The sequence below is a fragment of the Psammomys obesus genome, unplaced genomic scaffold (genome assembly GCF_907164565.1).
Source record: "Psammomys obesus unplaced genomic scaffold, mPsaObe1.curated_primary_1811, whole genome shotgun sequence".
Taxonomy (NCBI): domain Eukaryota; kingdom Metazoa; phylum Chordata; class Mammalia; order Rodentia; family Muridae; genus Psammomys; species Psammomys obesus.
This window is the reverse complement of record NW_026596162.1, coordinates 14,946,801-14,960,845: the sequence shown is the minus strand read 5'-3', so window position 1 is coordinate 14,960,845 and position 14,045 is coordinate 14,946,801. Positions and strand designations below refer to the sequence as shown.

Genomic DNA, 14,045 nt, shown 5'->3' with positions numbered 1-14,045 from the left:
GATTGTAACAACTGTTGTGGCTTCACCAGAACAGCAAGCCAAACATGGGTCCTCTTTGTGTGGGATGCAGGTTAGGGGCTAGAACTTACCACATGAAACACAGTGAGCCCTTTCTGTTGGCTTGTTCACCCTCTGCGGACACCAGCAAGCCGAGCCCAGTCTCTGGTTGTACTACGTTTTTATTTTATAACTTTTATGATTTCTTCCCTACAAGGGGCTATCGCCGTTCTTCGAAACCTAGGATCTGGCTGGGAAATGGCTTTGTGGGGGATGGCCTGCATCTACGTAAAAGCCACACATGGCCATTTTGCCGGTAATGCCAGCAAGAGAAAGGCTGATCCTGCGGGCTTGCTGGCCGTTCAGTCTAGCCGAAACAGGCAGCTTCAGTTTCAGTGAGAGACTCTCTCCCAAAAAGTAAGGTGGAGAGCAACGTCGGGCCTCTCTCCCTGCATACTCAGTAATGCACAAATGTGCACACACACACACTCACCGCCACCACAACCAACAACAGTAAAACAGTATCTACCCAGACTGGCGTCAGCAGCATCCAGTACACTAAAGCTTCATTCTAACACCATCTACAAGATGGAGCTGGGGGATAAAGGGTTAAAGGGTTTCAAAATGTGGTCCTGAATCCTGTGAGACCAGGTACCAGGAGAGAAGCAAGACCAACCCCTGTACCCCCCGAGTATTTTTCTACTGAAAAATAGCAGGACAATCTGCCCCACAGACCTCTAGAAGGAGTTTATAGGAAGGCTTTTGGTTTTATTTACTATTAACACACAGAACCTGCAGGCTGTAAAGGTGGGCCTCAGGTTCTCTGGTGTCAAGTCACTTGTTTCTGACCTTTAGGGTGAGGGCTTGGGCACACCTTATGTCTAAACACTGTTTGGATGGCTAGTTAAGACATGTGCACTGGCATCATGGGTGATTGGTCAGTTTTGCAGGTGTCAGGTGAGCATGGTTAGGTTTTAGTGTGTTTTTAATTTCAGTTCCTTGACAGTCTGCCGTGCCACAAATGTAGCCTCCTGGTGGGAATGGTGGGCATGGCTCCCCACAATGGCTGCTGAAGGAAGCAGACACAAGATTTCACAAAGTCGGGGTCACGTGTCATGTATTACTTAATGCTCTGGGGCCAGATCCACGGCCCGGAGCATTTCAAGTACGGAAGAGCACTTCCTCAAGCCCTTTGTTTCCCACCTCAACTCCCCTACCCACGTAACTGTTATTTATTTATTTTTCCTTAAGCCTGCACCTTCATGCTTCCCTTTCCCAGGACTGCTTTGGGTTTTTGTCTGTGCCCTGCAACAAGCAAATAAGTTATTTTCTCAGTGATGTAGAGAAAAGAGCAGAGCAATGCCCAGCAGAACACCTCAGCAGTGTGCTATGTTCATCAAGAGTGACATGAGCAAAGTCTTTAATCAGTCAGCCCGAGGTTACCTAGAACCCATGAAATGTCCCTAAGCCAGAACCAATGCTTATGTAACTACCAAGAGTGAATTCAGCTTTTGAAAGGTCCCCGGCGTGTAAAGGCTGCCTTGCAGGGTTCACAAGGCAATGGTCTCAGATGCTAATCACCTTATGGGGAGCTCTGGGATGAAGTTCCCCCAAGTGAGTCCCTCTGAAGGCTTCTCTGGGAGCTGGCCACTCCCCCAACACACCCCCTTTCCATCTGTGTGTGCCGTGGGCGGAGGGAGCCCTGTGGAGGGGATGTTCAGGGGTGTCTTCTGAGCTTTTCTTTTACAAGGTGACAGATGAAAGCAGGTCCAGGCGGTGGGAAGCAGAACGTCCATCGGAAGGGAATGGGGATGGACATCATGCTCCCTAGCCTGGCGGAGTCCTCTCACTGAATGGTCCTGGTCAGGGTCTACGTTGAGGGAGTTGAGAGGCTTTTCTGATAGCTCCAGCTCCTTGTCAGTGACAGCAAAGGGGATGGTGGGCATTGCGTTCCTCTGGATAGGATCACCTCAGCCTGATCTAGTAAGGCTGATGGAAATTTCACCGCTCGAACTCCCTCGTGCAGCAGGTGGACTCCAGTCCCTCGGAACGGTGATCCACGGTGGAGAACACCCTGCCTCACCGTGTGGGCGGCACCTTCGTTAGTGATCTACCGGATTCCAAGAGATCCTGGCTGGCTTTTCTGTGATTTTCAGAAAATGCCTGAATTACCACATCATTTGGCTCTCGGGTGGCTTAAGAGAGACACAGGGACGTGAGGGTCGGACCCACATGCCTGGACTGCTCTTGGGTGAGGCTTTTGAGACAACAGGACTTTAGTAACCCTTTCACGGCTATGATCTAAAACACCAGGGCACCGGCACTGGAAAAGGGGAATCACCTCACCACATGGTGATCTTGAGCCTGGCACAGCGGGGTGGGCAAGTTTGGAGAAACAGTTACATAACGTGTGGAGGGCTGACACTTCTCGAGGGCTCCACCTAGGAAAACCTGGGGTACACGCACCCCGTGCAACACAGCAACAGACAAACACATACACGAGCACCCATTCTATGAAAGAATAAATGTAGTGTGAAAATAACGAGACACCATCCCAAGACACGCCGGCACGGCCTGCCCTCCTCCTGGACCGGAAGTGGCAGCGGAAGGCAGCGGATGATGTCAGCAGCTCTGTACATTCGGAAGGATGGAGCATGCAACCGATAAGGCATGTCCAAGCCTGGGCTGAAACGTGTTGGTGATTCCCTGGGTGCCCTCCCCAGGAGACGCCCACACTGTCTGGCCACGTCAAGCGGACCTCCAAAGTCAAGGTCTCCAAGGCCCCACGTGGGAGTAATGCATGCAATAAATAGGTGCAGAGCCTGCCCTGTGGAGACAATCACTTGCAGGGCGCCCCATTGTGAAGCGATCTGTTTTTGTCAACGCTGCAGGACGAGGTGGCCCCGTGGGGCAGGTCTCCCTTGACCTTTGGAGAGTGGCTGTTACTGGAGCTCGATTTACTTCTGCTGGGGTCCAGGGCAGGCTGCATGGGCGAGGCCTGAGTCCCCTTGCCCTTGACCAGACAGCCGCACACCAGCCGAAAGAAGGCCCGCCGCATCTCTTTGCTGGCCAGCGTGTAGATGACAGGGTTCATGGCCGAGTTGAGGACGGCCAGCATGATGAACCACTGACTCTTGAACAGGATGGAGCACTCCTTCACCCTGCAGGCCACGTCGATAAGAAAGAGGATGAAGAGGGGGGACCAGCAGGCGATGAACACGCCCACCACAATCACCACGGTCCGAAGCAAGGCCATGGACCTCTCAGAGTTGTGGCTGGCCACGCGGCGGCTGCTGGACTTGACCAGGAAGTAGATTCGAGCGTACAGAATGACGATGGTCACCAGAATGGCTGTGAAGATGCTGATGAGGAAGGCAATGTACTTCTTGGAGTAGAGGGGCAAGATGGTAGAGCAGTCAGGAAAGTTCTCCAGGCAGTTCCAGCCCAGGATGGGCAGGGCGCCCAGCGAGAAGGCGATGAGCCAGCACATCCCAATCAGAAGGAACACGCGGTGCTTCTTGTTGGCATCATACGGCCTCATCTTGATCATGGTCAGGTGCCGCTCGATGGCGATGGCCAATAAGCTACAGGTGGACGCGCCCAGGGCTACGAACATACTGCCCTCCCTGAGGAACCACACCGTCGGGGACAGGCTGAACGTTTTCCGGCCGGACATCAGGATGTTGACCTTGTAGGCTATCCCGGCCAGCAGGTCGCAGAGAGCCAGGTTGCCGATGAAAAAGTACATGCGGTTGTGAAATTTATTGTTTTTCCAGATGGCAATCAAAACCATCAGGTTCTCCAAGACGATGAAGCTACAGGTGACCAAGAAGAGGATGGTGGTGATGAGGGTGCCTCCCTCAGGGGGGTCCCGCAGCCTGCCTGCCAGCTTCCCCACGTAATCGTAATGTTCCCGGAGAGTATCATTCCCCAAGACCGGCTGCTGGCCCTGCGCATGCGTGGTTGCCATGACTTCCTCCAGCTAGATGGTTACCTCAACAGTCCACGAGAGGGCGCGCCAGGAACGTTCATTTCAGGGAACAATTGGCATAGTGGTGGTGGGTTCCGGCAGGCGTGCAGGCCTGGCTCCAGCAAGAAGGTTGAAAGTAGGCTCTGTTAACGAGATGAAAGCAGAGGGAGTTTTGGATCATGTGGTCACCTTTAGCTGCTCCTCAGTGTCGAGCTAACGCGTGTGGAGGGCTGGTGTGCAGGGAGGGCTTGGAACACAGTCAAGTCTCTAAGATTAGGGAATGCTGGTAGAGGCCTGGAGCTGCCAGAGAAGAAACCTCAAAGTGCGAATCTGTAAGTCACGTCAGGTCAGACTCGAGCAAGCTTTCGCTTGGAAATCTCCAGGAAATACTGGGTTAGTTTTCACCCACCACGTGGGAGCTGGTAAATCCAGCCGCAGAGGAAATCAGACTTTTCTCAGGATGAGAAAAAGGGAGGGAAGGCAGGAGAAGGAAGGAAGGAGAGGAAGAAAGGAAGGAAGGGGATAGAAAAATCAGGACGCATAGCAGAGGGAATGGTGTCTGAGGGACTTCCGGGGTTTTGACGGACACCTGGGAAGCACCCCATACTTCCTTGGACCCATTCCCCTGGGGTTTGGATGGGCCTTTGGCCCACCTGGCAGAGAGCCCTACAGCCTGACTACCCAGGGGGGGCCGGAAGAGCAGCCTGAGGCTGTGCAAGAACCCTGGGCCACTGCACCGAGCAGAGCAGGGGAGGGAGGAATGCCAACTGCCCCGGAAGCAGCTGCTGCTGAGGTTAAAGGAAGAAAGGAAAAAAGGAGGGAAGTTACATGAACTTGGAGTGCAGCTTGAAATACAGAGGTCTGGGCTGCGAGTGTGAACTAGCATATTCATAGTGCTGGGAATAGAAGAAAGGACGAAGAGGGATTGCGGTGTGTGTGTGAGAGAGAGAGAGCCAGAGCGTGTGCATGTGTGTGTGGTACAAATGCTTGCACCGGTGTGTGACTAAGCCTGACGCTCACCCCTGCAGCCACGATGTGTTGAACTGGCTTACCGCTCATCTCCATCCACCCCCGTGATTCTGAAGCTCCACAGAGCAGCTGTGAGGGCGGTGCCTGAGTTTCATGGGTTTACCATTTATGTTTTATTTGTAGTTGACACGCCAAATTGTGCCTCCTCAATGGTGGGGTGTGGTGGTGCTGGGTGCCTACATCAGTAACAATCAAAGCCACTAGCATTCTCACCTCCTTAAGCATTTGCAAGTTTAAATTCCTCATGGTGAGAACCAAGCCAACTCCCCACGCTGCACAACTCTAGAACTGATTCCTCTGTCCAGCTGTGAGTGTCTAATCTCTGTCTGCTCCTCCCAATCCCCTCTCTAGACTCACTGATTTGAAATCAAAGTTACTGGATTCTTAAATATCTAATGAGGTCCCGGTGAGGTGAATTGGACACAGCCCTGCCTTGAGTACCTGGTTAGGGTTTATTCGGTGTTTAGCCGCCGGTTCCGATCTGGCTCCTAGACATATGGACCAACACAGCAGGGCCTTAGCCACCACCAGGAGCTTCTTCCATGGGTCAGGAGTGACTTTAATCCCTGAAGGATTCCAGGGTCCCCTCTGTAGGTGGTGCCACAGGGCTGAGAAGAAGAAGTGATTCCAGAAGGGCCTGCGCCTCGCTGTGACCCTCTGATAGCAGTGGGCACTGTGCCAGCCCTTTCTCGGGAGGCCTTAGCATTGGTGATGTTGGAAAGAGACCCCTGGCTTCCTGGGAGAGACATCTTCTAGTCTCCTGGCCCCCAGAGGCACCTGTTGTTCTGGAATCCCCAGGAACTGTCTGAGCTAATGTCTGCATTGTACCTGGAACTGCCCCTGGCCCAGTCCATCTATAAGTTGCCTGGGATCACAGAGGGCCCGAGCAAAGGTCAGCTTAATGCCGCTGGCTGGCAGAGCCTTTCCCCTGCCTCCTTCTAACTTCAAAGAGTGGCTCTGAGGCTGAAGTGTCACAGAGAGGGCTCACAGCTCAGGACCCCTGTCATCCGTTAAAGCCCCTTCTCACACCCAACCAGGCTCCTCACTGAGCTTCTGAAGGTTCCCTGAGGCAGGCAGGACAATTCTGAAAATCCTTTCTACTCTTATCCAACCTGATTATTGTTGTCATTGATGACGACAGAGGATATCATGTGACCTAGCCTGACCTGGAAGTTGCTATGATGACCTTGAACTTCTGACCCTCCTGCCTCTTTGCCTCCTAAGTGCTGGGATTACGAGTGTGATCCGCCATGCTCTGTTTTATACAGTGCTGGGCACTGGGCTCAGAGACTCTCAACTGCTGAGCAAACACTCTGCTAACTGAGGTACCCCTGCCCCCCAGCCCACCCCTCCTGGTGTTTGTTTAAATCTTGTCTGTCTGTCAAACCCTAATTCACACTTCACTCACCCTGTGGTATCTTCTAGGGCCAGGCCCGCTCCCACCCACCCCCCCAACATACACATGACCTTTCCTCAAGGATGCCATCACTTTAAGAAAAACATTGCGAAAGCTCTCACTTCAAGACTAGAAGCTATAAGCAGCCACAATTTTCTGAGAAGCAACAACCTACTTGTCAAAAGCAACTTAGGGCAGGAGGGGTTTATTTGGCTCACAGTTCAGGGGTACAGTCTGCCATGGTGGAGGAGGCATGGCAGCAGGGGCCTGCGCGGCTGGTCACACGACAGCCACAGTCAGGAAGCAGAGAGGCGAATGCTGGCGCTCAGCGGGCATTCTCGGTTCGTTTACTCCGTCCAGCGCCTCAGTCTTCGGAACGGTGCTGCACCCACGTTTCAGCTAACCTGATCTGGAGGGTAGACGTGCCCGGATGTGCTTCCGTGCCGATTCTAAGTCAAGATTAGACACTGACGGTGGGAAAGGTCATCATGACCAGCCTCCTGTCCTGTGGGTGCTGTCTCCTGTCCCAGCAGCTGGCCAGAGGCCTTGCCCACTTACATAGTGGACCTGCCAGTTCCTACAGATGTTGGAGGAACCATCCCACACTATTCTCTGTCCTTGCCATGTGACTAGCTGTGCCACCCACAACACCGAAACACCCTGGATGGTTTTCAAATATCACTGGGCTACTGCTCTGCCATCAAAGGTTTCTGTCCCGGAAACGAACAACATCTGACACCCCAGCTCACAACACAGGTGAAAACTGAGGTTCAGCTCCAGGTTTCTCATTCTAGGGAAGATGAATAATGTTAGATTAGCCTTTGTGTGCACATGTGTCTGTGTGGAAGCCGAGGTCACTCTCGGGTGGTGTCGCTCAGATGCTGTCTACCCGGAGTCTGTTTGTTATGGTTGTTGTGCTTTCTGTTTGTTAGTTTCCGAGGCAGAGTCTCTCACTGGCCTGGAACTTATGTAGTAGACTTGACTGGCTGGCCAGCAGGCCCCTAGAATCCTCCTGTCTCTGCCTCCCCAGCACTGGGACTGCAAGCATGCACCGCTGCACCCTGCTTTTTCACCTGAGTTCTGAACTCCGGTCCTCACACTTGAGAGGCGTGCCCTATACCGGCTGAGCCATCGCCCCCAGCCCTTGGGCATTCTTACACTGACTCAGGTTGTTTCTAGTGTCGTGCTTTCCCAAACTCCCACAGCACCTGACACACCTTATCGCTTCCCAGAAAGTTTGGACTTTTGCCTCAAGCATGAGTGGAAGGGGAGAGAGTCCCTGTAAATTAGGCGGATCCAGACTCCCGCTAGGACAGCTGTTCTCAACCTGTGGGCTGCGACCCCTTTGGCAAACTCCAAAGATCTTTGTTACAATACATAATAGTTGCAAAATTACAGTTATGAAGTAGCAACGAAAATAACTTCATGATTGGAGGAATCACCACAACTTGAGGAACCGCCCTAAAGGGCGGCATCGTGAAGAAGGGTGAGAACACTGCTCTGGGAGAAACAGAAGTCAAAGAAAGACAGGGATCTCTGAAAAGCATTATCTTTTTCTTCCTGCATAGAGCTCGAGCAGAGTGAAAGAAAAACAAGCCAACAGTAAAAACAAATGCCTAGCAATTAAATAACCACAATAAAAATAATAGTAGACGTGCCAGGACTTGCGGAGGCCAAGGGCCTCCAGGCTAGCCTACTTTGCCACTAAAGCCCGGACTATGGTTCCCCTTAGCTAAAGCTCGTCTCTCAAGCAGTGGAGATTTTCTAGAGCATCTTTTGTTGGATACGATTCTCTGATCCTCAGGTGTTTTCAACTTGAAGCTGTCTGGCTCTCTGGGACACACACACACACACACACACATATATATATATTCTCTGGTTCATTGAGATTATGAAGCTGACCACATCCTGGGGGCTAAGTCCTGGGCTAAACACCAGATTGATTTCGGATACACGCACACATCACTGTGCATGGTCAGAAGTAGGTCACAGCAGTTCTTCCCTCCATGCGGAAGGGGTGCCACTCACAGATCAAAAGGAAGCAGCCTGAGCCGTGGGCACCAGGGAGCTCTGCATAGGGTTAGGTGTGGGTTTCAGTGCTTCAAGCAGTGAGTGCACCAGGAAGTCAGCCCGCCACACAAACAACCAGAACACTCTTGGGACCAACGCTCAGATCAGCAACAGGCCACAAGAGGTCTCTGCTGGCCACTGCCATCATCCAGTGTGACCAGTGTCTGGGTTTCTCACCCCGAGTGAATTCATGCTGTTTCTTTTAGTATATGAATGAACCCATGTGATTCGCCACATCGACATGTCTCCCTCCACGGGATCCTCACGTGAACCAAGTCTGTGGATGCAACCAAATCCTGCTTGCTCTTAATCCGTGTGTGTCTACACACCCCATCTACAGGTCTGCTTTACCAACGAGGACAATTTTTCCCATGGCCAAGTCTCCTTTCTCACACGTCCTTTTGGTGAACAGTTGCCCAAATCTTTGCAGGCCCCCTTTGGTTTCTAGGGGGCCCCTGGGGTCTAGGGTTGGCTGTAACCATGACCCAGAAGCGCAGGTCTTTCTGACAGATAGCTGTCCAGATAGGCCTGTAAAATGGGCTTTGGTAGGGTCAAGGTATCCCTACCGAAGGCAAGGTGGATTCAGCAGGCAGTTTGCATTGTGCTTTGGAGAAAGGATGGGGTCTGTGGCTGGCAATGACAGTGTGAGTTGGACTGCTGATCCACTTCCTCTGGAATGAGTGGAAGCCCTTGGGCCTGGGAGATGATAGGGGTGTAAAGTCCCTTCTTCAGGGGCTGAGAGCCTAGGACTCAGTGTGTGTGGAGTCCCCAGTGCCAGGCGCGACAGTGCCCTTCTGTAATCCCAATACTCCCCCACAACGTGGGAGGCAGAGGCAGGAGAATCCCTAGATTAGCCAGTTAGCCTGGTGTACAAAATAGTGAACAAGAGACCCTGCCTCAAACAAGATGGGAGGCAAGGACTGACGCCTGAGGCAAGGACTGACGCCTGAGGCTGTCCTCTGATCTCCAAACACAGGTCAGCATAGGTGAACATGTGCACAGCCACACACATGCTTGAGGGCACGAGTGGGTGCACACACACACACACACACACACATGCACGCACACACACACACACACACACACACACACGCATGCACACGCGCGCACACATGCACATGGGATTTTTTTTTAAGAAATCTGTTGTCGAGGTTGTGGTCACACACCGACTAGTCTGTGTGTCTTCCAAAATCCCAGGATAGACAGGTCCTACTGGGCTCTAGGGCAGAGGGCTCCCTCAATGGCACTGGTTTCCCAGCACAGGTTTGTAGGCCGCCCCTTGCCTGTGTTCACCAGCACTCCCAAGGTTTGCACTAGCAAGCACTCTGACACCCCAGCCCTCCTCACTCCCCGCTTCTGTCCCCCTCTGATCCAGTGGGGACTGAACTGGAGTCCTTGGTCCCTCTGTTTAATTGGAGCAACTGCTCACATCTGAGCTGTCCTCATCCCTGTCAACTGAGTCTTCCAGCTTCCAGCTTCGGCCCCAGGACTCTGGGGTCACGCGGCTTTCCTTGAAGCACTCTGACACCAAGCATGTTTTCTTTTTGCCAAGAAGGAAGGAGAGGCCCTAAGCAGATGGCCCCATGGTGGGTGAGCCCCCTCCAGTATTAGGCGTGCCCGCCCCGCCCCCAGCCGATCCAAAAGCAGCTTCCCTTGGGGCATGCGAGCCTGGGAGAGGGGTCCGATGGATTCCAGATGTGCCTTCCCTGCTAGCGACTCACTTTCTCCATATGTCAGATTAAAAAGTAAACAAACTATAAAAAGAAGGAAGAGGAGGGAGAATATCCCGTCGTCTAGTGTGCTCCCTTCCTCTCCTCTTTTATTCTTTTCTCCCTCCCCCCCCTTCTCCCTTTCTCAAAAATCTCAGCGAAAACTCTCTTGGTCAGAGGAAGGACTCCATTCTTTCACAGGCATGCAGAGGCATCAGTGACCCCATCCTCCAAAGAGAACTACAGCTTTCGGCATTTGACAGTGGCAACATTTCTTAGAAAGCCAGAGTTTGTTTTGTTTTCTTTTTCATTTAAAAGAACCGTGAAATGAAATAGCCAGTTCCTAGCTCCCACTCCTGGAAAGTTCCTTTGCTAATGAGTCCCTTCGCTCTGGTTTCCTGGCTGGACCTCACTGTGCCTCCAGAGACAGTTCAGGGCAGAGTGGAGGCCTCATTCACAGAGTTTCATGCCCTGGGTGTGCTGAGCCAGGCTCATCAGTGAAGACAAAGGTTACTGATGAAAGCAGCTGAAGGCTTTCCCACTTTTTTCCTTCAAGCATGGCTACAAGTCCCTCTGCGTGGTGGGGCTTTCCAGGTCCTGCTGTCTGCTATACTTGTCCTTCTCCTTAGCAAGATGATGTATGAATTCGGATGTGGTCCAAGAAACCCCATATATGGAGGCCATGTCCCGAGAACACTGGATGCCGGATGACCATCCCAAGCATCAGACTTGTCTGTTGGAAGTCTGTGGATTATGGGGCAAGAGCTGTATTTTTTTTTTCTCTCCTTTGCCTGCAAGTCAGTCTTTTCAAATTCTCCCTATGGTGCTTGTTCCCGGCAAGGGCAGGGGATCAACTTAAGGCCAAGCTTTCCAGAAAACAAATGTAGATGTGTGGAAATAGCTTCCGTCGGGAAGTTGAGGACATGTGCAAACATGAGGTGCCCAGGAAGTGCATCCTGGTCACTCTATATGTCACATCTAGTCCCCACGTGGCCTGTGACTTCTGAATGAACACAGGGGGAAACTGAGGTTCTCAGTGCAGAGCCTGGCGAGGCTGGATGAGAGGCATCTGTCCCAGCCCACCCCTTCAGGGATAAGGTTTTATGGGAGGGGGCACTACTTGTCGAAAGCCCCTTAACTAGGAGGTGCTAAGAGCTCTCAGTGTCTTTACAGCCTAATTGCTTGTAGCTACTGGCATTCCAATGCCAGCCTGGGAGCTTGGTGGAATGTTTAGATAAAGACAGGAGCATAGCAGCCAATTAAAGGACACAGTCAGGCTGCTGGGAGCCCCTTCCAAGCACTTGTGAAAAAATCTTTTGGAATACAATAGCATAGATCCACAATTGATAAACACGGAATTGTGAACACAGACATGATGCTAAGATTCAGGGAATGGCAGCACCACATCCCGGGTGACACAAACACCTTGTCTAAGAGTGGCCTCTTAGCCTTTGATGAAAAAAGGGGGGGGGGTTCAACTACCACAAGGGAACGTCAACATTTTAAAAATTATGACATTCAAATTTTTATTATTCTTTTAACAAAAATACACCCATAACCTGTAGGCGTTGGGGAAGAGTTCTGTGGAACAAAGTTTCAGGCTTGCCAGAAGAAGGACTAGTTCCTGACTCATGGGAAGCAGGTCATCAGGCCAGTAAGTGGTTATGACATCATTCTTCCCATAGAGTGGTAGGGGGCTTCCTGGGAGTGGGCTCTGCAGGTGGGCTCTCTGGTGTATGTGGACGGAATCACGCTGGCCAGATGTGAGCATCTGCTGCTCTGCAGAGGTCTATGGCAACACAATACTAACTCTCTCTCTCTCTCTCTCTCTCTCTCTCTCTCTCACACACACACACACACACACACACACACACACACCCCACATATAGCATCCTCACCACTACCGCCACCACAACTTGCCAGCCACTGACCTGCAATAGGAAACTCTTTACTCCACTTTCTAGGAATTACAGTTTCTTGACCCTGTCTGCCTGGTTCTCACCTGTGAAGGACGGAACTTTGAGAGCCAATTTTTGTAAGTGTTGATAGGCAATACTGGAGACTTCTGACTGCAGATTTTAGAACAATGAGTGACTCTGGAGATTTGGGGTGGGGGATTACAGGGAAGGAGACCCCCTTCCTCTCATTCAGGATGTCACACATCTCTTTCTGTGGTGTTCAGAGCAAAGCCTTCCGTTTAAACAGCTGGTAAGAAACCCCTCTTACATCTGAATACAAGGAATATGGAATCAGAATATCCAAGGCCAGAGAGACAGAGTCTGTCCGTGCACAGACAGGGCAAACGGCCACCCTTCCCTCTCTTCTCTCTCAGTTAAGAACCTACATACCGATTTTCCCTGGGAGCCTCATTATTGCATTGAGACATTTTTGTCTTCCAGCTCCAGGCCTGGCATCCTTAATTGCCTAGTTTGAGAAATGCTAGGAAAACTGGAATTTTGCAGCTAATACAACTTAAAAGAGAGATTTTTCTTTCCCGCAGCGGGAAAGCCACAGCCACCCCCAGCTCCGGGTTTTCTTTTCACGAGGATATATAACTTCATTAGCCAAGAGAAGCAAGGAATTTTCGCTGGGAGAGCCCGCCTCTCCGCGCAGGGTTTACCTTTTAAAAGCCCTGGTTGTAATTTAAAAGAATCCTGTACCTCTCCACCAGCCCTGGGAGGCGGCTATGTCCCCACGGCGAATAGCTGGAAAAGGGGAGGAGGTGCGGATGCGAGGCATTCGCGAGTCCAGGTCACTGTAGTGCCCCGACTTGGTTGGAATATTATCCAAAAAGTGGTCCTGGTGGACCCCTCCCAGCGGCTCAGGTTTGCGATACTCGGTCCGGGTCCCGCGGCTCACCTCGGTCCTTAGGGCGCGCCTGGGCTGGCTGCATGCTGCCGGGTCTCAGCTGAGACTGCAGGCTCGGGGCTCCGGAGTCGCTCACTCGTGGCCTCGGGTCTCTCCGACTCGGCTCGTCCAGCCACCTCGCTCAGCACCCGGGTCTCGCCGCCTGACCCTGAACTCGTCCGCCCAGACTCTGCCCAAAAGGATCCGAAGGGCAAACTTTTGCAACGGCCCTCCGGGGCGGGGCCCGGAGCCACCCCGCCTCCCGGCGCCCCTACCCCAAGCCAGAGCTTCAGCCGGCTGGTCCCGGCTGCACCACGGTCCCCAGCCACGTCCCCGCCCCGGGCCACGGCCCCGCCCAGCCTCTCTGCCAGTCTGCTGCACCCGCGCTGTCCCGACCCCGGACCCCAGCTGGGGCTCTTCGGCTCTCTGGGTTTCCTCTGCCCCTACTCCTCCACCGATCACCCTCCCTTCCTCCCACACATACACACACACACACACCGGACCCTGACCCCCCCCCACACACACACACACAACCCGGACCCTGACCCCAGGATCCTGCGTCTGTCCCTCGAATTCTACGTGCTCCAGGACACAGCAGCTGCCGGTTCCGAACCGGGTGCAGGGCTGGGCTTGGGTAGACGCCTACCTAGACGGCCAGAAGATTTGGGGCATCCTTATTAATATGACTTCCCTCGAGATGACTAGTGTTAACACTACTACCTCTAACTTGAAATTAACCGACTACCAGTTTGAGCTGGTAAGCCAAGCCCCCTGGACCCCTGGACTCCTGCCCCAGCCCCCATTCCTCTCAGAGCTACAAGGCTGGGACCCTCCCAGCCCCCAGTCCCCTGTGCCTGCCAGGTCCTGGTTCCTGTGTCTTGCCTGCCTTAGCTCAACCACCTCTATCACACCCTAGACTGCTCCTGTGCTCTGGGCAAGCCTCACCGGCCATGTTGGGAGAAAGGGAGAAATGAGAATCTTTGGAAGGGAATTGCACAACTGTCAGTTACAAAGGAAAAGGTCTCTA

General features: G+C 52.6%; 1 protein-coding gene across 2 annotated transcripts; it reads right to left on the bottom strand.

Moving 5' to 3' along the window:
- Nucleotides 1-122: 122 nt before the first annotated feature.
- Nucleotides 123-13,608, bottom strand: S1pr3 (sphingosine-1-phosphate receptor 3). Of its 2 annotated transcripts, XM_055595264.1 has the most exons (3): nucleotides 13,565-13,608; nucleotides 13,031-13,208; nucleotides 123-4,110 (listed from the first exon to the last, which is right to left on the bottom strand). In XM_055595264.1, exon 3 carries the CDS (start codon nucleotides 3,965-3,967, stop codon nucleotides 2,837-2,839), a length of 1,131 nt encoding a protein of 376 aa, XP_055451239.1. In that variant the 5' UTR covers nucleotides 3,968-4,110; nucleotides 13,031-13,208; nucleotides 13,565-13,608; the 3' UTR covers nucleotides 123-2,836. The 2 variants fall into 2 exon arrangements, with proteins under 2 accessions (XP_055451239.1, XP_055451238.1); XM_055595263.1 differs by lacking the exon at nucleotides 13,565-13,608 and having other exon boundaries at nucleotides 13,031-13,247.
- Nucleotides 13,609-14,045: the final 437 nt, after the last annotated feature.